We start from the raw sequence: 24,725 nt of genomic DNA, 5'->3' as shown, positions 1-24,725 counted from the left end.
GCTTCATGAGTGACTTTTTTTAAGTAAGTATCTCTACAAACGATAACCAAGAGACGAGTCTCTCGTCCAACAGTTAGCGCATAAAGTAGGAGGAGGTTGCGGCCGAGGTGGCGAGAAGTTTTTTTTCATTTACAAATTGAACTCTCCACCACTTAAGAAACGAAATGCTGAACCATATGCACCATTTAATTATATTATGTTTACTTTTTTGAAGAATTCGGTGTGCTTTTATTAGTAGAATATGTAGTTACAACTTCAAGAAAGTCTCTCTTTCATAATTTTATTTTCACAATGAATTCGGTGTGATTTTGATTGATGTCTAAATCCTTATTATAAAGAAGAGATTAATTTCTATGCACCGACGGTGTAAATAAGTTTTACATCATCATTCAATCACATCCCTACATTTTGTTAGTTCACAATTAATTTTAAATTTAATAATATCTAAAATAGAAAATGAAAGGTTGTGATTGAATGATGGTGTAAAACTTTTTACACCGTCGGTGCATAGAAATTAATCTCTATAAAGAAAAGGATGAACATTAATTAATGTTGGCCAAAAATATTGATATTATATTTTATTATGATGAATAAATTACGTCCTAATCTGTTTGATGCTATATGTGAATTAACTTTATCTTGTTGAATACCAATGATGACACATCATTTGTTTAACTATTTCGGGTCTTCAAGTTAACGGTTTCATGAGAGGGAAACAATACCCTTAATTTAGAGATACTAACCATAGAAACTCCTAGTTATGAGTAATGTTTGGCCTGGATGAGGGCGACCGAATAAGAAGCGCTCAATTAGCGAACGAACAATTTTGAGGCCCTCAAAGCAGTAAGTAAATGGTTGTAACTCATCATCAATTTTACATCAACAACCATTATTAGTATTGGCCACACCCGACACTAGTATTCGGAAAACAAATTTCAAGATCATATATAGCGTCGCCCAAGGTGACTTAAATGCTAATTAAAATGGACCAAATATGTGAAATGTGATTCGATGTCCGCTTAACATATCATTTGTCATTGTAATTCATATTAAAGAGAATGTTAATGGAGAAAGAAATAATATTAATGTGGGGAACAAAACATGAAATAAACAAGATTGTTTACCAAATTTTTAATATACTAGCAAAGTACTCCAAACAAACAATATTATTCAAGCTAGAGTGAAGAGTCAAGAGTGAAAGAAGTAGGAAGGAACATGGCAGATTAATAATTGAGCATATTGGATTGTTTTGCTTGACTATTCTGCAACTATTGGTAGTGAAGTAAATGATCGACAAACTAATAATTCAAGAAAAAGCATACGCAATATCTCTTAGTGGCGGGTTGACCCAAAGTAAACTTACAACTTTCCTAGAACCCGTGTATGAAATGAAATGCACTAATCATCAGTCACATTTTTCCTTCCCTCGTTGGCCTTAGTCTTGCGATCTAAGGATTGAGGAGTCATCCAGCCACCGAGATTGATATATTTCTACTTGTCACGTAGTTTTCTAAATAGTCTAAATAGGCTGCCTAACTCACATCTCTTAGATTTTAGTTTACCTAAAAATCAATACTTTATATTATATCCTTTTATTTTTCTACGCAATGTCTTTTACTGGCTTGACTACAGTAAACTCTCAATATAATTTTTAGGCTCGTTATTTTTAGAAAACAGAAATAAATATAAATATATATGATAAAATAGGACATGAATACACAGCCCTTAACAAAGGGACATCTAAAAAGATAGCAAAAGTAAGGACAACCCAAGAAACCGATTGCCCAACAAAGCACGCACCACAAGAGCCCAGAAGTCGAGAACTAACATAAAAAAAAAAAAAACCAAACAGCATAGCACAACACAAAAGGCCCCATATCAGAATCAAAACCCAAGAAACCAAATTACGGCCTCCTACAAAACCAAATTTTTAGGCTAGTTTGGTACGCCGTATTTAGCTAGATAATATAAGTTTATTTATTGTTTGATATTAATATTGTATTCTATAGGTTCATCCAAATCATGATTATTAGTTTATGAGAGTGAGACAAAATTTAAATTTACAAAGAATTAGTGAAACTATAACTTTAATATATTGATACCCATATTTTCTGTTTTTTTGGTACATAGGAAGAAAACCCACTCTTTATTTTATTCTACTTCCACTTCGTTCTTCCAATCTCTATTATTTTGCATAACATCATCCATCAGATTTCTCACTTCTCTTCCTTATGTCATTTCTGATTCTGGATGGAGCCGAGGTGTTTATGAAACATCAGCGGCGAAATGAAGAATAGAGAAAAGTTGCAATACAAGCATAGTGCATTTCTGTATCTATATTTTCCCATATCTTCCATTTTCACTCTTAAAGTTGAAAGTAGAGGAATACCCTGCTCTAGTGTTTCGATCTGAATAAACCTAGACCAAACAATTTCTTCAACTTCCTGAAGACATTTGCTGGTTTTTCGCCGGGGATCGATATCGGTGCTTGCTCTCCTGAAAACCAATAGTCAGACAAGATGAGAAGCAATATTTGTGAATTGAATCAACACGGCAACTCAATATTCATGAGATCATATAGTATGGTAGCTCCTATGCTCAATTTATGTGCTTCTTTACAAGATGATTAGATAGAATGCATTTGAGCAACAAACTTGTAGCTATACAATAACACCTATTATAATGAGACAAGAATGTGGTCACGGTTCAATTCGATTCCCTAGTTTACCCACGTCCCCTGCTGAGGTAGTTACATTTTTAAATCCAAATGCATAATCATTTTAAGAATGACAAAGATTAAAACACGAAGCCAAGTGACTATTTTAATTAGTCATGTGACCTCCTAAATGTACTTGCATTTCTAAAAGAATATACATCTCATTCTTAACAGATGAAATGAAACAATTGATTAATTTGCCCTTTGTAATTCATACCACAGAAACAATACTAAAGAAGCATAATTTGATACAACAACAATTTAGCTAAGTTGTATCCCTTTTTTTTTTTCGGTGGCCTTGTATAGTAATGCCAAAACAAAAAGATGGGCTTGAGGCTCCTATTCATCATGGAGACATAATGAGCAATAAACATGGCAATGTGCTACCAGAAACATATCAATATGCTATGTCTAGACATACACACTGCAGCCTTGCGTCATTGACATAGTACGCCATAGTTTATGAATATCGTAAATTATTGTCCTTATCATCACCTATCTATTCATAGTGCAATGATAGAAAATAACTTCAATCCAGTTAAGTACCATTAATGTATGTCACATTATCATGGGAAGACTCATCAGAGCTCAAAAGATGTTTTTTCCTTGACCAGTACTCTTGAAACCTCTGTTTTGCATACTCCTTGTAGTCAAAGTCAATTTTGTTTACATGCTCCTGGAAAAAATATTCAGAAGATAACTTAGATAAGGCTATAGATATATGTTAACTCTCACCCCCACAGTGGAAGTAGGAATTCTAGACTCTAGAGTTCTATTAGACACTACGACTATTGGAAAAAAAATGTTTTTCTCTGCAAAAATTTAGTAGAATTATGCATTAGGATCAAGAAAATTTCCTAATGTTGAAGGACTCTTATGGCTTTTTAGTTTACAGACCTGTCCCTAAAAAGTAAAACTATTTGTTTCAATAACCAAACTACAGTTTGGTCACTGAACTATGAGTGTAATAATTTAATTCCCCAATCTTCAAATTTAATTCCTCAAAAAACTTCAAATGTTAAGGTAATACTGCTCAATGATTTATTTACTAGTGCACAAGGACTCAACAATCACAGAAAAGGACAGGTGTAATGCTTTTAAAATGTGGAAAAATATGGGTGTGGATGAAAAAAGGACTCTTGGCTTTTGGTCTTCAAGAGGGGATCTTCTAAATCCGGGTTACATAGTATATATCTACCATTTTAATAGATAAAACAATAGGATTTTCAGTCATGGTAATGATTCTTTTCATACTAACATACGGTTTCTATTTATAGAAATGGTGCTCATACATCAGCTTATTGAATAACTTATCCATTTTGAAGGACTCTTGCCACATCCATCCTAAACACATAAGAAGCATAAGGATAAAATAACTAATGATAAAGTAACAAAGTGAAGATACCGAAATTATTCCCCACACGCCCCATAATAGATGATTTGCAAGTGTATACTTCTCGACTTCATCAACTAGCTGCTGCACTTCACTGTCACTAGGTTGTTGACCTGTTACATGTCCATTAATTTCATGATTAAAACTTCATACTTACAGTGGTTAAGGTAAGGTGACAGATGTGTGTGATGAAATTAAAGGATGCATTGACCTAACTACTAGTTTAATTTAGACCATGCAACTTTGTTGCTCCCTTCATGAAAGAGAATATCAATATTTATAAATTGAAAGAAAACACCAAACCCTTGTTGAAATAATTCAGTAAAGAACTCGATCTTCAACATTAAAAACTGAAATGTCACCTGAAGAACTCAAATATGTATGCACAAATCTTTTACGCTCCTCCAAATCTGTTAAGAGAAACAGATAAAAATTATTTTTGGCTGAATATAACAAAAGAAAAGAGTGCGGTTTGATTCTACATGCCACATACCAGGATATTTACTGTAGTCAAGAACATGTGGGGTTTCCGTATGATAATTCGCAACCATCTCAGAGAAGTGGTTTGCAATATCATATGCCACAGGATTATAACTTGAATATTCATAATCCTATTACAAAAGTACAGCATTAAAATCGTTATTGCCAGTTAGGGCATATCAATTTCTTACAATATTGTTGTTGTTTAAAGATAATTCAATAAAGAAAGATTAACCGGTAGGCTATGAGTAGTCATTAAAGAAGAAAAATAATATTTTCAGCCATAGCTAATTAAAAAAAAGTCCTCACTTGCAGGAAAGGATTTTGTTATCCACCCACACATCATTCATAATCTCTTCTGGATTATATCAAAGTCATTTGTCATCAAATTGATTCCCTTATCTCCCAAAATTAAAACTCCTAAAATTTAGATGGCATGCTCTCCTATAAATAGAAGAACTCAGAAGTCTTACAAGTTACATCCACATACAAAGTACTGTTCCGCCAGTGATATAAGTATATTTCTCTTTTGTGAGTGTGGAAGGAAATATTTCTCTAATGTTACTTGTTTTGGAAGAATATAATTATTTCATAGATGGGTGTACAACTGAATTACAGTGGAGACTGGGTCCGTAAGACATTCAATAGTGCAATTGAAGTTTTTGTTCTAAGGGAAAAGTCAATTTACAATAAAAACATTTTGATGTCTTGTAGAAAATATCAATTGGCAAGCCTATGATAATAAAAGGGGATTAGAACCAATTATCTCTTCAAAGAGTAGGTCCTATGAGAATATTAAATTGTAGCCTACTAGCTTTTTTCACTACAGAGATGTCAGAAACAAAACTATAATTTCACTAGCATGAAGAGAAACTCACTATTATGGTCACAGAATTGTTCTCTTCATCAAGCATAAAGTTACCATATTGTAAATCGTTGTGGCAAAACCCTATACGTTGGTGAGTGCCCGATAGTTCATTTTCCAAACTAGAGATTTCCTTGTCCATTGTGTCCAAATGAAATGTTTCAACTTCTTCCGGAGAACACAAGCGCCTCGCCTCACTAAGCCAGTTTCTGCAACATTGAAAAATAATTATTTGAGAAATGATCAAATTCTACTCACAACTTCTTCGTATTTTTTAATGGTGCGGTTGGGATGGGCTATCAGACAGCACGTACCGCAATCTTTCCCAAAGTAACACTTTCTTTGGGCCAGGCATGTCGAGATCATGAAACTCCTTCATTTTGGTGGCTATAAGAGCAGAAATAGACGGATCACGCAGATCAGATGCTGATAAGGTCTGATAAATCCAAAATAGTTTATGAGCTAATCAAGTCCATCGATAGGATATAGTGTAAAATAAATAAAAGAAAATACTACATTGACCAAATAACTTGCAAAGGTGAGCGAATAAATAATAAAAAATGACAGTTGTTTTAAGTCATATCGGTGGTCACAGGTCCCTTTTATCGAACAGGTCTAATAAAAGGCTAAGACTATATTGTCCAAATATCTTGAATGTGAACGACAAGGCAACTTTTGGACATCTGTTGAGCTCCAATGCAAAGGGATGTTAACACACACTTTAAGGAAAAATTTAAAAAGTGAACGAAACTCTTCTCATAAATTGAGAAGAAATCTCGTTCACATTGCACTCAAGGGGTATAGAAGCACACTCTAAATAAGCAAAAGTGAAGGTCGTTTTAAGTAATATCATTTGTATGTTACATTCCTTCCACATTTCCCTTTCATTAAACAGGTCTAATGACAACAATTTAAGTCACAAAGTTCCAAATAACTTGAATGTGAACGATAAGAAAACTTTTGGACATCTGTTGAGCTCTGGTGCAAAGGGATTTTAACACACTTCAAGGAAAAATTTAAAAAGGGAACAAAACTCTTCTCATATTGAGAAGAAATCCCGTTCACATTGCACTCAAGGGGTATCGAAGCACACCCTAAATAAGCAAAAGTGAAGGTCGTTTTAAGTAATATCATTTGTATGTTACATTCCTTCCACGTTTCCCTTTCATTAAACAGGTCTAATGACAACAATTTAAGTCACAAAGTTATAAAGAGATGAACAATGAAAAGTGAACATCACATTACCCGAGCTCGGATGAATTCTTCAATGCGGCCATGTGCAAACCTTCCTAGCAAACGAGGTCCCTGCCCATTCTTTGAAATGAATTCAAATGTTCGGATTTCATCATCCCTATCAAAGAAAATGTCTGTGCCCTCACCATAGATTCTAGCTAGAACCTTTCGCGAGGTTTCCCCTGCTGTTGTTTGCCATTTAATCTGGAATACCTCATTGGTCATTGCCCCCTTGAGAGGAATCACCTGCAATGCATTTGCATCTAGTACATTCTCCCATTCACTGGCCAATGATTTCAATATCTGAGTTGCTTCATCTGGAAGGCAATCTGCCATGTCTTTTATAGGATTTTCTTCAGGCCTCCCTTTATCATCTATTGGATTTTCTGCAACGATTTCTTTGACATTGGCAGGATTTTCTGCTTCACCAAGTTTGTTATCTACAAGATTTTGTGTGGCATCTTTATTATTTACAGGATCTTCAGCTACACCCATTGAAAAACTCCTCAATTCTCCCAGCAGAGGCAGAGATTCACTGAAAAAATATCAAGTTCATTGTTTATAAGACATTCAATCCTATAAAAGCAGGGATATTACCCCAAACAAAAAAAGACAAAGCATACAAGCCATTCAAATCATAAAAATGATACAAACCAGATGATTATTCAGCATTGAAATTGGCAAACAATAAGCATAACCAATTATCCCAAGAGCTTAAGTTGTTGGATAATGTTTTATATTATTTCTCTAATACACCGCGAGGCCCACCTATGCTTCAATTCAACTTTTTATTAGAAGAATTGGGGGCGGTAGGGACCGAACACTGCTTCGTCGTAGAGCTCTGATACTATGTCAAGTAATCAATTATCCCAAAAGCTTAAGTTGGTAAATGTCATATCAATGATTTTATATTATTTCTTTAACAATGATCTCTCATTCATTTTCAACATAAAACAAAACAACAATAAATGAAAAATTGATACGGAAACATTAACTAAAATCAAAACCATTTGTTTCCAACATATGTTGTAGAATCCAAACAATTTCTTTGGAACAAAATATATATAATTGTAATCAAGCCCATTCTATTGAACAAATCCAATCAAAGAAAGAAAAAAAACCTTTAAATCACAAAAAAGGCATGAAATTCTTATATATGATGCACAACGAATCCAAGAACACGAACCTGAACAGCCAAATGCGCGTGGAGGCGGCGCCACGGTGGCCGGTGACCTCGCCGCCGGGAACGAGAGAGGAGGTGAGCGCAAAGATCCTGCGGTTTCAGAAGAATGGAAGAAAAGGTTTTGTTTATATAAGAGGTAGTTACACCGCCAACGAGAAGACGCTAAACGTGGAATGGATATGGAGGGAGGGAACAGTTTTCAAGCTTGCTTCTGATTTTTCTGACACACACACAGATAAATGTGGCTAAAATTAGAGGTTGCTAAAACTGATTTTCTATTTTATGATGCATGTGTTTGTCATTAATTAATTACATTAATGCTGCTATAACAAATTGGAGATTGTGTTTTATAACTCAATTTTATGGTATTTTTATAACAGGTGTAAGTCATTAATTTTAATTTTAATTTATAATTTTTTTATAAATATGAGCGCTCGTCTCGTGTAGCTAGGTGTCGTTCTTTGAACCAACACATGTTGTCTCAGTTCGTGTGCATGAATCACTTTCTTTTATAAGGTTGTGTGTTCGATTTTCATTGTCAATATTTAAGTTGTGTTGCCGGTGATCTGTAGTTGTAAGTATCTCCGTAAGTAACATTTGTTTTCAGACGTATATTATAGTTCTTAGACCGCAGAAGTAACTAAAGTCGAACTCAAGATCAATGAGAGAAGACTTATTAAGTACATATGTTTCATGTCCTTGAAAATTATATAGCAAATGTTAGTTTTTATCCTAGAAAAAATATTTTTTAGTTTTTAATCGTTAAATATATATATATATATATTTGGATATGTTTTAGTCATTATCATTAAGTTTTGCTTATATGAATTATAAATAATGACCACTCTTCATAATTGGTATTTTTTATTTGATTTGGAGGCATGTGACTCACTAATTTATACTTGCTATTAAATTTCGCTTATTGGCACACATGTGCTTCGCTTTGCACATGTGCAAAATTTAGGTAACATTGAGTTGTGGAAATAGGTGAGACCCAACACACATGGTGAAAATCAGATAAAAAAACATAAGTAAGAATGGAGAGTTCCCGAAAAAAAAAAGAATGGAGAGTTATCATTTTGTGTGCCAAATAAGCAAAACTTAACGAAAACGAACTAAAACACATACTATTTATATTTTAAAGAATTAAAAACTCATAATTATTTTTTCAGTGACTAAAGTTAACATTTGCTATATTTTTAGGGGGAAAATATGTTTAAGCCAATTTTGTAAAGTGAATTTTTAGTGCTAGGGCGATTAGGTTTTAGAAAAATAAATTCTAGTTTAGTTTTTTTTTTTAATTTTTTTTGTTTCGAATTTTTGTTTTCTATATAAAAAAATGAAAATATGTTTTAATTTAATAATTTTCAATAAAACGTTTAAAGTCTATTTGATAAAAATACAAAATAATTTGAAATAATCAAAATCAATTTTAAAAAAATTTAATCACCACTACTACCCTCCAACATTACTACCAGCATTGTTGTTGTCGCTACCACCACCGATTGGATTAGCGAGAAAATGTCTGAGGCAAGTTCTGTAAGCATTGTTGTGTGGCTTTGGCATGTTGATGCTAGCAAGTTGGTGTTTCATGTGAGAGGTGGTGCACTTGCACCGGTTGTTGGGTGTGATTGCATAGAGTAGTAGTGGCCTCGACTTTAAACACTAGAACTTCAAGTTTTGGGGGATCCTTTTCGCTTTTTTCTTCTATTTTCTCCCTCTCTCTACTAGGGAAACTCGTGGGGGGCTATGGAGTTTTGCTAGGGCTTTGGATTTCTTACCAAATCATGGCTATGACTTCCTTGGTTTCCTCTCTCCTTCCTCCATTGTATCTATATGTGTAGCTGGGGGATGGGTAGCTCACTTGGTGAGTTAAGGGAGATGAAGGGTATTGAAGGCTGAAGAGTCAGTGTTCAAACCCTGATGAAGGAACTAATTTGCTAACAATTAACAACTAACATTTTTCTATCAAAAAAAATCTATGTGTAGCTACACCTCATGTGCTAGGGAGTGATTTTGTTGATTCTATGACTAGATGTTAACACCAAAAAATTTAGATTTGGAAATTAATGTTGTATATTTATAATAATATTTCAAAATTTTTATTATTATTAAGTGTATTTATTAATTTTGCAAACAATATTATTCTTTAAAACATCGGTTGTTAGTTCATATGTTTTCTAACTGATTAAATAGTTTTTAATGTTATAAATGTTTTGTCATGTAACGTTTTTATGATTAATTGGTTAAACGTTATAGAATATTTTATCTACCTGTTGGCATGCTAGTAACGAAGGTTATGTACATTAAATTATATGGAGTATTTTGTGTTTAATGGTTGTCCGGAATCTTTACATGTAAGAGGATGTAGCAAGTGCTCGATGATCGAGGGGAGGAGATGAGGATACTTTGTGAATTTGATTTTTGAGAGAATTATAGTTTTGTATTTGAAGTGTAAAATTAGAAAAGGATTAGTTCTTGGTTGATATTCTGGTGTATATTCTTCACAGTTATGGTTCATAACCAATTCGTTAGAAGTGTTTGTTGCATCCTAGGGGGTTATCGCATCTTGAGCAAATAAAATCTGGAGGACAATGTCATCGATCATGTGACACGCCCCAAACTATTGTGATTACTTTTATAATATTTAGTTCGAGACTATTATAATTTTCTTGTGTTCTCACCACATTATTTCCAACAATTAAGGGTTAAATATGTTCGGGGTTCCCTGAACTATAACGAGAAATTGGTTTTCGTCCCTAAACTAAATTTTTGTTGCTTTCCATCCTTTAACCTGTAAAATTGTTTGGCTTTCATCCCTTTACCGATTTCCCTGTCTACTTGGCATAAAGAACACGAATCTTCTCCTTCTCCCTCCTTGTTTTTCACCTGCAACTAGGTTCTACCCTACAGAGTTGCTCTCCTGTGCTACTTCTTCGACTTTCCAGAACAAAACCTAAAGCACGTTGTGAACCGCACAGTGGAGATGACCCATCAGAAACTCTGGAGAAAAGGTAGAAATGAGAAAGAGAAAGGGAAAAATAAAAAAAGAAAGGTTAGTGAAAAAAAAATAAACGAAAATAAAAAAATTGACATGTCATCACTTTACCTGCAAGTTGGCATGCCAAGTAAGCAGGAAAACCGATAAAAGTATGAAAGCCAAACAGTTTTACAAATTAAAGGATGGAAAGCACCAAAAATTTAGTTCAGGGACAAAAATCAATTTCTCGCTATAGTTTAGAGACCCCGAACATATTTAACCCAACAATTAATTACTGAGATATGATGTACATGAATGCATGGTATGTTTTTGTGTAATTTCTACCTTGCCGTCAAATTATTAGCAATATTACATTACATATGCTTGGTCGAAATTAGCAATATACCATGTCGTCAACCTAATGACCCAAAGAATATAATTGATGGTTTTAAACCAAAGGCTAAACTATGTGCTAGAACTTTATATTTTTGATGTTTGTTTTCTTGGAGTCGAGATTATATGTAGATTCAGAGGCAAGAGAACGTGGACTTGAAGTTCAAAGATATTTGACAATGTTAATAAGTCATGTTCAAAGACGTACACATGTTATTCAAGGAAGGAGCTCGACTTTAATGTGCTGCAACTATTAGGATAGATTGGTTCGAGCAGTAAAGACTTAAAGAAGATCGAGTGGAAACTTTACAAATATAATCACGTGAAAGAGTTCTTCAACCAAATGCAAGGGATTTCGACAACAAGGAGAAACTGCAGTAGTGTTGGAAGCTAAGTGGACAACATAGAGGGGGGTACGGTGGTTCTAAGAAGTTACGAGAAGCAGTTGCCAAAGGAATTCAGTTTACTTTTCATAAGTTAAACACATTGAGTGGGTGGTTACAACCCGTAGCTGGCACTTACTTATTGGTTCAGTGAGTTTATTTTCCAATAAACACATGCCTATTAGGTGGGAAGGGTAGTTATTAGCAACTTAGTTTATAAATAGCACATCTGATTGTAAAATAGGCAGATTCATACAGTTATTCAAAACTCTCCAAGAACGCCTATAAGTCCTTATGTGACAAATTGTTACAAAGAGACTAAGAGTATGTTGTGATTCTCACTTTTATATTCAATGTAATGTTATTCCCTTGATCATTTTGATATTCTTTTCCTTTTAATTTGTTTTTTTCCTTTCAATCTTCTATTGTTGTTGTTCTTAATTTTTGTTTAAATCCCTTGAAAAACATCATCTTATTCTTCATAAAAAAAAACTCCAGAATTGACACATGAAACGTTTAAAGAACCGAAAGAGGATCTAATTCCAACTTCTTTATCAAGATTTGAATTTTTTACTGTTTACCAAAAAAATCTGGGTAAACACTAGGTAATCATTATGATTTAGTTTATGTGTGAGTTTTCCTTTTATCTGCAGGAATCCCTCTCCTATTTTTTTATTGTTCCTAAATGCACGTGGGTTTGTCTTTCTAATTCACGATTTGTTGGAAAATGAATTTTGATTATAGTTTTGGAAATGGTTAATTGAAATTCTTGTTATCTTAGGGATAGAGCAATACCTAGTTGTGGTTTGTTTAAATGTCGAACTATTAATGCGTTAATTGGGTGCTTAAGATTAACTAGATGGTAACCCGCGTGGTTGCGCGGGAAAATATTGACTTAGTAATATTTTAAGTCTTGATGACAATAAAAAGAACGAAGTTTAGGGTATTAAATTTTGAATAATAATATGAACGTCTTGTATAATTTTGATTTGTTAGATGAAATCATGCAATCTTTGTAATGTATATAGACTACGTGAAAAGTTCATTATTGATAAGATCAAGTTAGTGAAGATGTTCCTTTTGATTGCCTTCCATCTACAAAAAGTTTGTGTTCATCCTCACAAAATGCTTTAATTGTATGTGTGTTACTTAAGCCAAAATGATATAAAATCAAAACTCGATCAACTCAAACCTTTAGTTTTTTCTTTTTTGAAACATTTAGTTAGTCAAACACAAAAATTTACAAATAAGAAGTCCCCCAAAGTGTCTACTCCAAGTTAAACAACTAATATATATGCGCGCAAGTAGTGAGCTCCAAGGAATTTTGTGGATATATATATGCATTGTTAACAACTAATATTTACAACTTAAGTCTTTGTGATACTCCAACATGCATAAAACTATTTAATGTTCCATCATGAACATTGAGATGAGGTATAGTACCTAAGGTACAAGGAACGTGATGTGAGATTTCTAGAGAGAGTGCGAGTGTAACCGCTTAGAGAGAGAAAGTAACTGAATTTCAAGCTTGTTATTTCTCAAATGAGCTAAGAGTCATTTACAATTGGTACTCCTCCCCTATTTATAGTTGGGGGAGTTGGGCCTAGCGCCTCTAAATCATCCTAATGGGCCAGTTGGGCCTCCGGGACAAAGGCCCAAGTCCCTGATGCGCTCCTTGCCTTAGGCCAGCGCCCCTGGGCGAGGGACCCTGGGGTCTCGCCCAGTCAACAAGTCCACAAGACACCGAGCTCGAAGCATGAGAGCTAAGTGTGTCTTTAAACAAAAGAGACAAGACGATGGACGTAAGAAACTAACTAATGTTAAACATAAGGCACAGAAGTAAAGAGCAATTGCCAACATGGCTTGGTAATCTAAAGCCTAAAATATTAAAATCTTGAACACCTCGTCACGTTCTCTTGGCGGCTTGAGTCCACAAGTGAGCTTGCGGCGATGATGCTGGATTTGCTCGCCCCTCTATAGTCGCGCACGTGCCCTGAACCGTAACATTTGACATGTGACGAGCCCATGTAAGGCCCTAAGTTCAATTTGGAACAATTTTATGGAAGTTCGAATAAAATTGAAGTATTAATTAATGTTTGATAGCTGGCAGATTAGAACTGTCAACTTGGGTGACTTTTTAGAGGGTCTTAACGACTTCATTTGGGAAAACTTCCTTCATGAGAGTTGTAGCCCTTTAAGTCTAGAAAATTCTCCAAGTGGTTTCGAGTCAATCCGATATCTGTAGCTTCAGATATCCCCGTTTTAGTGAGCAAAGGTCCAGCTACCCAGACCTTACGAGCTCTAACTTAAAACTTTGGGCTTAAGCCTTGGTTAATGCGTTATTTGGGTCGGTTAGTGAACTTATGAGGTCATGATCAGGAGATTAAGAAGAGGCTAAGTGGGCCAAGTGACTTGGATGAGAAGGAAGGAGCTAGGGTTATGAAAATCCTAGCCCATTAGTGGTGATGCCGCAGCCTTGCAAGGAGAAAAGGGAGGGAGATTTTGATTTTCTTCTGCAGTAAAGAGTGATTAGTACCAATTAAGCCCTGTCCCCTCTGTCTTAAAACAGCATTAAACCCAAAACCACAACCCTAGCCCACTATTTTCCCCTTGACCGCCAGTTTTGTGAGTAAAAGGGAGAGAAAAACCAAATTTTCTTTCTTTCTTTCACACTTCAGAAAAACAGAAGCTAATCACGTAAACACACCCCCATCTCCTTCATCTTGCTCCAAGAACCACCACCATCCAAGCCACCGCCGGCCACCATCACCACCCATAACACCTTGCGCGTGAAGGAGGAGCTGCGAGAGGAAAGGGAACCGCGAAGAGGGGGAGAAGAAGGACGTGGACAGCAAGCTTTTTGATCTTGAATCTTCATCTTTTCTTTCTTTTCAGGTCATTAACCCAAGGTAAGGGCTGGTCCTAGGATTGGGTAGATTGCCTAGGGTATTTGCCATGTTTTACTATGAGAAAAGCCATGAACATGATTGCTTTTGCAAGAGTTTTGTGTTCATGATGCTTGCTGTTTATTTTTGCCTTGAGATCTTGATGTTTTGCTTCTGATTTGAGATGAAATGTTGATGTCATGATTCTCCATTAATCATCACTACAACTACCGTTTCTTCTATGACTTTGCTTGATTAAAATGATTGAAGATTTATATGCTTAGATCTGCCTTTTGTGCTAGAATTGATGGTTATCTTGGTTCTGGAAATTTAAGCATGATATATGATATATGATATGTGGTTCTTGCTGCTGGAATATGGTTTAAAACTCTGGGACTTGAATGGTTGAAAAATTAATTTGAAGGCAAAAGTATCTCTGCCAGTTTCCTGTACTGGACAGCGAGTTTCGGAGCTTAATATCACCTAATTCGGGCTCTCAAATGAAAAAGGGATAAACTGGAAAATTGTAGATTTTCGAATTGGCTTTCTATGCATATAAAGAACATAATTTTTGGTCTAGTAATGAGGTCTGGAGGTCGATCTTAGTGACTGTTGCACCTGCTGTTCTTCCTGTACCGGACAGCAAGCTTTAAGGCCTAATATCACCTAATTCTGGATCTCAAATGGAAAAGTGATAAACTATAAAAGTGTAGAGTTTCGAATTATCTTTCCATTCATGTATCATGTGAAATTTGTGGCTAAGTATTGCGGTCTGTAGACCAGTTTTAGTACACGCTGCACCTGTTGTCCAGAAACACTAAATTTGAGAAATTGTTGGAAATGTTAGTAACATGTGATTAGGGACATTTGTGAGATTTTTATATGATGATATCTGTAAACTGAGCCTCTGGAATTTGTAAATAATTTGTGAATTTGGGAGGCCCTGATTATTTCTATGCTTTGCATGAAGTTTAGTTGTGACTTTTTTAGGAGGTCGCTCACCCAGCTGTAATTCCTCCTAGTGTGACTGTTATTTCTTGACGTTGTAATCTGATACGATATTAACTCATAAGACTCTAGGATTGACATTAGAGCCTTAAACACCAAGAGAATGAATTTATAACTCGCTTGCAAGTAAATGTGAATAATTTGGACATAGGTCAGGTAGACTATGGTCCATGAGAACGATGGTACCTTGCACGCGAGGGAGTTATTTGGGTTGACTGCGGTCTCCCGTGAACCATGTGGGCCGGTGTGGCTTCACGTGATTTGGTTGACTGCGGTCACCGTGAACTTTTGTGGATCATTGCGGCTCCACGTGATTTGGTTGACTGCGGTCACCGTGATAACCGTGCCTCTGCGGAAGCACGAAGATGGCCATGGAAGTTTTGGTGGGTTGTGTGAAGTGAGATTCCGTTAGTAACTGACTCTTTCCCATAAAAGACATATAATGTACTTATATTATATATGTTGTTGTTGATTTTGTCATTATCATTCTTTTTGTTGGACCTGACCCTGCTTGTTTGCTATGTGTTTATTTGGGGGGGGGTAGATGGTTGTGAAGATAATGGCGACGACTCATTCTTGGGAGTTGATGCTACGTGACGAGCCACTACAGATGACGACTACACTTCTGATGAAGAGGAAGAAGATAAAGAGGAAGGGGCCAAGGATATGGTTGGGTTGTGAGACATCCATTTTTCTTTTGGGTTGAGAGTACCGAGTTTTGGAAGTATTGAACCATTACTTTATTTTAGTTGAGATAGTTTAACTTGATGTAATTTACTTTGAAGTTTTCTTCCGGATATTTATTTCATACTCTTTTCAATGATTAATAAAGTTTGAGGTTTAGGTTGATGTTTATTTCCGCAAGTTTGAAATGGTTAAATTTCGAGAATTTTGTAAAATTGAACTTTTATCATTAATTCAAGATTAATAAGTGAATCGACGAAAACTCTTTACGAAAATTGGTTTATTAGTTACTGTGTAACACTCGAGAAATCGGGGCGTTACATTGTGGTATCAGAGCTCCGGTTGAGAAACCAGAGCACTAAGGGTTTTGGGCTTACGAGTTTCCGAACTTGTTGGTGTTTTTGTTTTGTTTTTTGATAAAGATGTTTTCAAAGCTTCACGGTGAGATTAGGTAGACTTGTTTGCTAAGATGTTTGCTTGGCTGTGAGATTGTCTGTAGTTAGTATCATTGCCTTGATACTTGAGACTAAGTGTTTGATTATATTAAGATTTTGAACTCTGAGATCGATTGATGGAATGTCAATCGAAGGAAGAGTGGGCTTTGGAATCCCTTTTGCGCCCCAAGGTGTACGCCTATGTGCGTTTGTGTGCACCTATGCTATTGGTAAAGAAGAAGGATGGGAAGTCCAGATTGTGTGTGGATTACTGGCAGCTGAATAAGGTGACAGTGAAGAACCGTTATCCGATGCCTCGGATAGACGACTTGATGGATCAACTTAGAGGAGCGGTGATCTTCTCGAAGATAGATCTTAAGTCAGGATACCATCAGATCCGAGTCAAGGAATCTGACATCCAGAAGACCGCATTCAGGACTCGATACGGGCATTATGAATATCTTGTGATGCCGTTTGGGGTTACTAATGCACCCGCAGTGTTTATGGATTACATGGACAGAGTGATCAGACCATTCCTGGACAAGTTCGTGGTGGTATTCATCGATGACATCCTAATCTACTCGAAGAGTAGAGTGGAACACGAGGAGCATCTACGCCAGGTGTTGGGCGTGTTGCGAGAGAAACAGCTATATGCTAACGGCTCGAAGTGTGAATTCTGGATGGAAGAGGTGAAGTTCCTAGGTCATGTCATATCAAGTCAGGGTGTGGCCGTTGACCCTAGCAAGATCGAGACGATTCTGTCATGGGAGCAACCAAAGACAGCAAGCGACATCAGAAGCTTTGTTGGGCTTGCTGGCTACTATAGACGATTCGTCAAAGATTACGCAAAGTTGACTTCGCCGTTGACTCAGTTGACAAAGAAGAATCAACCGTTTGCGTGGACGGAGAAGTGTGAGGCTAGTTTCCAGGAGTTGAAGAAATGGCTGACCACCGCACCCATACTAGCTTTACCTAAGGAAGGAGAACCTTATGACATGTACTGTGATGCGTCACACAATGGTTTAGGCTGTGTAATGATGCAAGATAAGAAAGCAATTGCCTATGCTTCAAGGCAGTTGAAGACTCATGAGAAGAACTACCCCACACATGACTTGGAGTTGGCTGCCATAGTTTATGCTCTCAAGATTTGGAGACACTATCTCTATGGCAGTACGTTCACGATCTATAGCGATCATAAGAGTTTAAAGTACTTATTTGATCAGAAGGATCTGAACATGAGGCAACGGAGGTGGATGGAATTCCTTCAGGACTATGAGTTCACTCTACAGTACCATCCGGGGAAAAGCAATGTCGTAGCCGACGCTCTCAGCCGGAAGGCTATACATGTGTCCTTAATGATGGTCAAGGAGTTAGAACTGTTGGAGGCTTTCCGAGATATGAGCTTGGACGTTAAGCTCGCACCAGGAAGACTGAGTTTCGGAATGGTGACGGTGTCAAGTGGACTTTTGGAAGAGATCAAGTCTAGACAAGAGACTGATGAAGGGATAGCTGAGTGGCGAGACCGTGTGACTCAGGGAAAGGCACCAGAGTTCTCTATTGGGAATGACAATATTCTGCGATGCAAGGGACGGATATGTGTGCCTAACGATGCAGAAATGAGAAGATTGATCCTGGATGAAGGGCACAAGAGTAGGTTGAGTATCCATCCCGGAATGAACAAGATGTATCAGGACTTGAAACTTCACTTCTGGTGGCCTGGGATGAAGAAGCAGGTTGCTGAGTATGTTTCTACTTGTTTGACATGTCAGAAGGCGAAGGTAGAACATCAGAAGCCCGCAGGGAAGCTGCAACCACTAGATGTCCCAGAGTGGAAGTGGGACAGTATTTCTATGGACTTCGTGACGGCTTTACCTTTAACTCGGAGGAAGTTCGATGCAATTTGGGTTGTTGTTGATCGTTTGACAAAGACCGCTCATTTTATCCCGATCAATCTGAAGTACAAGGTGGAGAAATTGGCGGAGATTTATGTGGCTGAGGTTGTGCGTCTCCATGGTGTACCGACCAGCATCGTGTCAGACAGAGATCCGAGGTTTACCTCTCACTTTTGGAGAGCCTTGCAGCAGGCCCTCGGAACTAAGTTGAGGTTGAGCTCTGCCTATCATCCCCAAACCGATGGGCAGACAGAGAGGACAATACAGTCGCTGGAAGATTTGCTACGGGCCTGTGTGTTGGATCACAAGGGCAGTTGGGATGAGATGCTGCCATTGATCGAATTCACTTACAACAATAGTTTCCATGCGAGCATCGGCATGGCACCTTACGAAGCTTTGTACGGTCGGAGGTGTCGTACGCCCTTATGCTGGCATCAAGATGGGGAAAATTTGGTGATTGGCCCGGAATTGGTGCAACAGACCACCGAGGAAGTCAGGAGAATTCAGGAAAAGATGAGAACCGCGCAGAGTCGCCAAAAGAGTTACGCCGACAACCGACGAAAGGAGTTGGAATTTCAGGCCGGGGACCATGTCTTCTTGCGGGTTACCCCGATGACAGGTGTCGGAAGGGCAATCAAGTCCAAGAAGCTTACTCCGAAGTTTATTGGGCCGTACCAGATCACGGAGCGAGTTGGACCGGTGGCGTACAGGATCGCCCTACCACCGTCTCTATCCAACATCCATGACGTTCTTCATGTGTCGCAGTTGCGAAAGTACATGGCAGATGATTCGCATGTGATTATGCCAGACGATATACAGCTGAGAGATGATCTGACAATGGAGGTGCCACCCATCAAGATCGTCGATCGAAGTGTAAAGCGCTTAAGAAACAAGGAGGTACCTTTAGTGAAGGTCGTGTGGAATCAAGAGACTGGCGACGCGACCAGGGAGTTAGAAGATAAGATGCGGGAGTCACACCCCGATTTATTTGTAAACCCTTAAGTTTCGAGGGCGAAACTATTTTAAGGGGGGTGGTATTGTAAGGCCCTAAGTTCAATTTGGAACAATTTTATGGAAGTTCGAATAAAATTGAAGTTTTAGTTAATGTTTGATAGCTGGCAGATTAGAACTGTCAACTTGGGTGAATTTTTAGAGGGTCTTAACGACTTCATTTGGGAAAACTTCCTTCATGAGAGTTGTAGCCCTTTAAGTCTAGAAAATTCTCCAAGTGGTTTCGAGTCAATCCGATATCTGTAGCTTCAGATATCCCCGTTTTAGTGAGAAAAGGTCCAGCTGCCCAGACCTTACGAGCTCTAACTTAAAACTTTGGGCTTAAGCCTTGGTTAATGCGTTATTTGGGTCGGTTAGTGAACTTATGAGGTCATGATCAGGAGATTAAGAAGAGGCTAAGTGGGCCAAGTGACTTGGATGAGAAGGAAGGAGCTAGGGTTATGAAAATCCTAGCCCATTAGTGGTGATGCCGCAGCCTTGCAAGGAGAAAAGGGAGGGAGATTTTGATTTTCTTCTGCAGTAAAGAGTGATTAGTACCAATTAAGCCCTGTCCCCTCTGTCTTAAAACAGCATTAAACCCAAAACCACAACCCTAGCCCACTATTTTCCCCTTGACCGCCAGTTTTGTGAGTAAAAGGGAGAGAAAAACCAAATTTTCTTTCTTTCTTTCACACTTCAGAAAAACAGAAGCTAATCACGTAAACACACCCCCATCTCCTTCATCTTGCTCCAAGAACCACCACCATCCAAGCCACCGCCGGCCACCATCACCACCCATAACACCTTGCGCGTGAAGGAGGAGCTGCGAGAGGAAAGGGAACCGCGAAGAGGGGGAGAAGAAGGACGTGGACAGCAAGCTTTTTGATCTTGAATCTTCATCTTTTCTTTCTTTTCAGGCCATTAACCCAAGGTAAGGGCTGGTCCTAGGATTGGGTAGATTGCCTAGGGTATTTGCCATGTTTTACTATGAGAAAAGCCATGAACATGATTGCTTTTGCAAGAGTTTTGTGTTCATGATGCTTGCTGTTTATTTTTGCCTTGAGATCTTGATGTTTTGCTTCTGATTTGAGATGAAATGTTGATGCCATGATTCTCCATTAATCATCACTGCAACTACCGTTTCTTCTATGACTTTGCTTGATTAAAATGATTGAAGATTTATATGCTTAGATCTGCCTTTTGTGCTAGAATTGATGGTTATCTTGGTTCTGGAAATTTAAGCATGATATATGATATATGATATGTGGTTCTTGCTGCTGGAATATCTGCCAGTTTCCTGTACTGGACAGCGAGTTTCGGAGCTTAATATCACCTAATTCGGGCTCTCAAATGAAAAAGGGATAAACTGGAAAATTGTAGATTTTCGAATTGGCTTTCTATGCATATAAAGAACATAATTTTTGGTCTAGTAATGAGGTCTGGAGGTCGATCTTAGTGACTGTTGCACCTGCTGTTCTTCCTGTACCGGACAGCAAGCTTTAAGGCCTAATATCACCTAATTCTGGATCTCAAATGGAAAAGTGATAAACTATAAAAGTGTAGAGTTTCGAATTATCTTTCCATTCATGTATCATGTGAAATTTGTGGCTAAGTATTGCGGTCTGTAGACCAGTTTTAGTACACGCTGCACCTGTTGTCCAGAAACACTAAATTTGAGAAATTGTTGGAAATGTTAGTAACATGTGATTAGGGACATTTGTGAGATTTTTATATGATGATATCTGTAAACTGAGCCTCTGGAATTTGTAAATAATTTGTGAATTTGGGAGGCCCTGATTATTTCTATGCTTTGCATGAAGTTTAGTTGTGACTTTTTTAGGAGGTCGCTCACCCAGCTGTAATTCCTCCTAGTGTGACTGTTATTTCTTGACGTTGTAATCTGATACGATATTAACTCATAAGACTCTAGGATTGACATTAGAGCCTTAAACACCAAGAGAATGAATTTATAACTCGCTTGCAAGTAAATGTGAATAATTTGGACATAGGTCAGGTAGACTATGGTCCATGAGAACGATGGTACCTTGCACGCGAGGGAGTTATTTGGGTTGACTGCGGTCTCCCGTGAACCATGTGGGCCGGTGTGGCTTCACGTGATTTGGTTGACTGCGGTCACCGTGAACTTTTGTGGATCATTGCGGCTCCACGTGATTTGGTTGACTGCGGTCACCGTGATAACCGTGCCTCTGCGGAAGCACGAAGATGGCCATGGAAGTTTTGGTGGGTTGTGTGAAGTGAGATTCCGTTAGTAACTGACTCTTTCCCATAAAAGACATATAATGTACTTATATTATATATGTTGTTGTTGATTTTGTCATTATCATTCTTTTTGTTGGACCTGACCCTGCTTGTTTGCTATGTGTTTATTTGGGGGGGGGTAGATGGTTGTGAAGATAATGGCGACGACTCATTCTTGGGAGTTGATGCTACGTGACGAGCCACTACAGATGACGACTACACTTCTGATGAAGAGGAAGAAGATAAAGAGGAAGGGGCCAAGGATATGGTTGGGTTGTGAGACATCCATTTTTCTTTTGGGTTGAGAGTACCGAGTTTTGGAAGTATTGAACCATTACTTTATTTTAGTTGAGATAGTTTAACTTGATGTAATTTACTTTGAAGTTTTCTTCCGGATATTTATTTCATACTCTTTTCAATGATTAATAAAGTTTGAGGTTTAGGTTGATGTTTATTTCCGCAAGTTTGAAATGGTTAAATTTCGAGAATTTTGTAAAATTGAACTTTTATCATTAATTCAAGATTAATAAGTGAATCGACGAAAACTCTTTACGAAAATTGGTTAATTAGTTACTGTGTAACACTCGAGAAATCGGGGCGTTACAGCCCACGCCACGCGTTGCGCCCTGAAGTGACATAAAGGCCAGCAAATCCAGGGAATCTCAACCACTACCTTTGAAACGTCCCTTCCAATCGTGGTAAATCCTGACAATTTGAATTTAAACCAATAAGTTTCAACTGTTGTAACTTTTCATTTTAATGTACTGCCTTCGTGTCCCGATATTCGCACCGCACTCCCTTGAGTGATCATTCCACTTTTGCCATGATGAGGCACGATTCCCCAACCACTACTTATCCCAACTTTTAAAATCTCCTTCCCTCACTCATTCACTACCTCTAGAGTCCCTACAATTTGCTGAAACTGAGAAATTAGCACCCTCTTCCTTCTAGCAAAAATGACTCCCCAACGCCGAACCAAAGGATCCTCTCGATCCTGCAGCGCCACTCCCTCTTACTGAAGATGAAAAGAATGCTTTCTGGCACAAAATTTTCACCACCTTACCCCAGTCCATAACTCAAGACCCCACTCAGGAGGTCATCTGCCAACCTTCTGAGCAGTTCACTGACCAGTCTATTGCCGAGACAGTCCGCCAGGCCGGCGGACTCTGCTACGAGAAATCCCTTGAAGATGTCCTCATCACCGGTCGAGGCTTGGAAACTCGCCGCCCCTGGCAGCACCGCACAATCGAACAAGGCGTGAAGCAACCCCACTTCTTTTATGTTTACGAGTACCTCTTCCTTGACCTGCGGATCAAACTACCCTTCTCCCCTTTCACCTGCCAGGTTATGAGGGAAATCAATGTTGCCCCAAGCCAACTTCATTTGAACGCTTGGGCCTTCATCCGGTGCTTTGAGGCTCTCTGCGACGCCGTTGGTCTTGAAGCCAAAGTCTCCCATTTTTTCTACTTCTACAGTGTGGAGCCAAAATCCCTGAAGACCCCGACTCTTGGGTGGATCTCTCTGAAATCTCGTACGGGCCAGCAGCGCCTCTACCCTTACAAGAGCAATATCAAGAAGGGACCCGGGCGCCGGTACTTCCGCATACTCGTACATCCTACCTACCCTAAAGCTTTCACCCGCCGAGACGGGACCGCTCTGTTCCCTTTCTACTGGACCGAGAATCCTCGCGATGCCCCGCAACCATCTGATACATCGCTGAGTGATGAAGATAAAGCCATCCTTGGCTTTTTCGCTGGGCTCCCCATCCTCGAGTGCTCTCAGTTGCTTGAAGCCGCTCGCAAGAACACCCTCCGCTCATTTCTAGGGGAAATGAACTTCACCGAAGTCGCGCTCAAGCGCGCCCTAGCTACTGACTCTCTTGAGTTTCCTCCCGTTTTTAATACTAACGGGATTAAGAGGAAACGTGCTGTCGCGGATGCTGATGCCGAGGTCGCCGCCTCCCCTCAAAAGAAACGGACCAGAAAATCCGGTGCTACCCCCTCTGAAACGACCGTGGTGGTCCCAAACGTCACTGCCCCGGGGCCTGGCGATTCAATACCTGACCCTATCCTTCCGTTGGAGATTGACGAGCCGGCTCCGACGTCCACCGGCGATGCGGTCCAGCCTTCCCCAACCAGAAAACCCCGAAGATCAAAAAGGGTCGCCCCTGGCACAAATGAAGAAACGAGGATCGCGACCCCCTCGCCTCAAAAGTCAAAAAAGAAGAAAAAGAAAACCAAGAGACCCAAGGCTGGCGAAATCTCTGCCCCTTGCCAGGATTTGGCGGGCGGCCAATAGCCAGACCTCGTGGGCGATGCAGGGTACTCGCCCTCTCCTGAAGGAATCCCCGTCAATCAACATGCTTCTGAAGACGTTCCCTCAGGTTCTCCCCAAACAACCCTCTCCCCTGTTCGTCCTTGTCGCCAAGCTGAGGCGAGCCCACCTAGGGTCTCCCCCGTTACCACCATGAGTGACGGCAGTGAAGACCAAATTCCCACTGCTTCGCTTCCGCTTCGCCATTCTTCCCCCGTCATTAGCCATCCGATTGTTGATGAGCATACATGCTTTGTCTCACATCAGCAGATTTCCCCTGTTGATTTTATGCTAACTGACCCCTTCCTTGTCAACATGAGAGGAACTGAAACTCCTGACCTTGATGGGGTGGCGCGAGAAGTCATCTCGTGCCTTTTGCGTGCGGGGTGTCTTTTTGCCAGGTTGTCGGAGGATTCAGCCACAGCTGCTGAAGTTGAAGAGCTTCGCCAGAGGGCTGAGGGTTACCGCCATGCCACACTCGAGGCGCACGACGAGCGTGACAAGTTGCTGAATCCAAGTTGCGGCCCAAATGACCAAACTGAACAACTTGGGTATCGAGATGAGCCGTCGCGAGGAGGACTTGTCCGCTTGTGAAGAGAGAATGGAGGAGCTGGAAGGCGAGCGAGACGATTTG

At 38.9% G+C, this 24,725-nt stretch overlaps 1 protein-coding gene and 2 long non-coding RNA genes across 3 annotated transcripts; 2 read left to right on the top strand and 1 right to left on the bottom strand.

The window, feature by feature from the left end:
• Positions 1-2,070: 2,070 nt before the first annotated feature.
• On the bottom strand, positions 2,071-8,053 carry LOC130745363 (probable choline kinase 2). The gene is made up of 9 exons (XM_057597550.1): positions 7,874-8,053; positions 6,700-7,222; positions 5,769-5,890; positions 5,468-5,663; positions 4,603-4,720; positions 4,472-4,519; positions 4,122-4,222; positions 3,263-3,392; positions 2,071-2,496 (listed from the first exon to the last, which is right to left on the bottom strand). The coding sequence occupies exons 2-9, from the start codon at positions 7,180-7,182 to the stop codon at positions 2,396-2,398; spliced, it is 1,299 nt and encodes a 432-aa protein (XP_057453533.1). The 5' UTR covers positions 7,183-7,222; positions 7,874-8,053; the 3' UTR covers positions 2,071-2,395.
• Positions 8,054-13,940: 5,887 nt separating this feature from the next.
• LOC130709488 (uncharacterized) lies at positions 13,941-16,368 on the top strand. The gene is made up of 2 exons (XR_009010010.1): positions 13,941-14,535; positions 16,064-16,368. It is a non-coding gene; the product is annotated as an uncharacterized LOC130709488 (long non-coding RNA).
• A 3,498-nt stretch (positions 16,369-19,866) lies between these two features.
• Positions 19,867-22,226, top strand: LOC130709487 (uncharacterized). The gene is made up of 2 exons (XR_009010009.1): positions 19,867-20,450; positions 21,922-22,226. It is a non-coding gene; the product is annotated as an uncharacterized LOC130709487 (long non-coding RNA).
• Positions 22,227-24,725: the final 2,499 nt, after the last annotated feature.

The sequence above is a fragment of the Lotus japonicus genome, chromosome 3 (genome assembly GCF_012489685.1).
Source record: "Lotus japonicus ecotype B-129 chromosome 3, LjGifu_v1.2".
NCBI lineage: Eukaryota > Viridiplantae > Streptophyta > Magnoliopsida > Fabales > Fabaceae > Lotus > Lotus japonicus.
The sequence above is the reverse complement of the archived record's forward strand: the minus strand, read 5'-3'. Positions and strand labels throughout refer to the sequence as shown.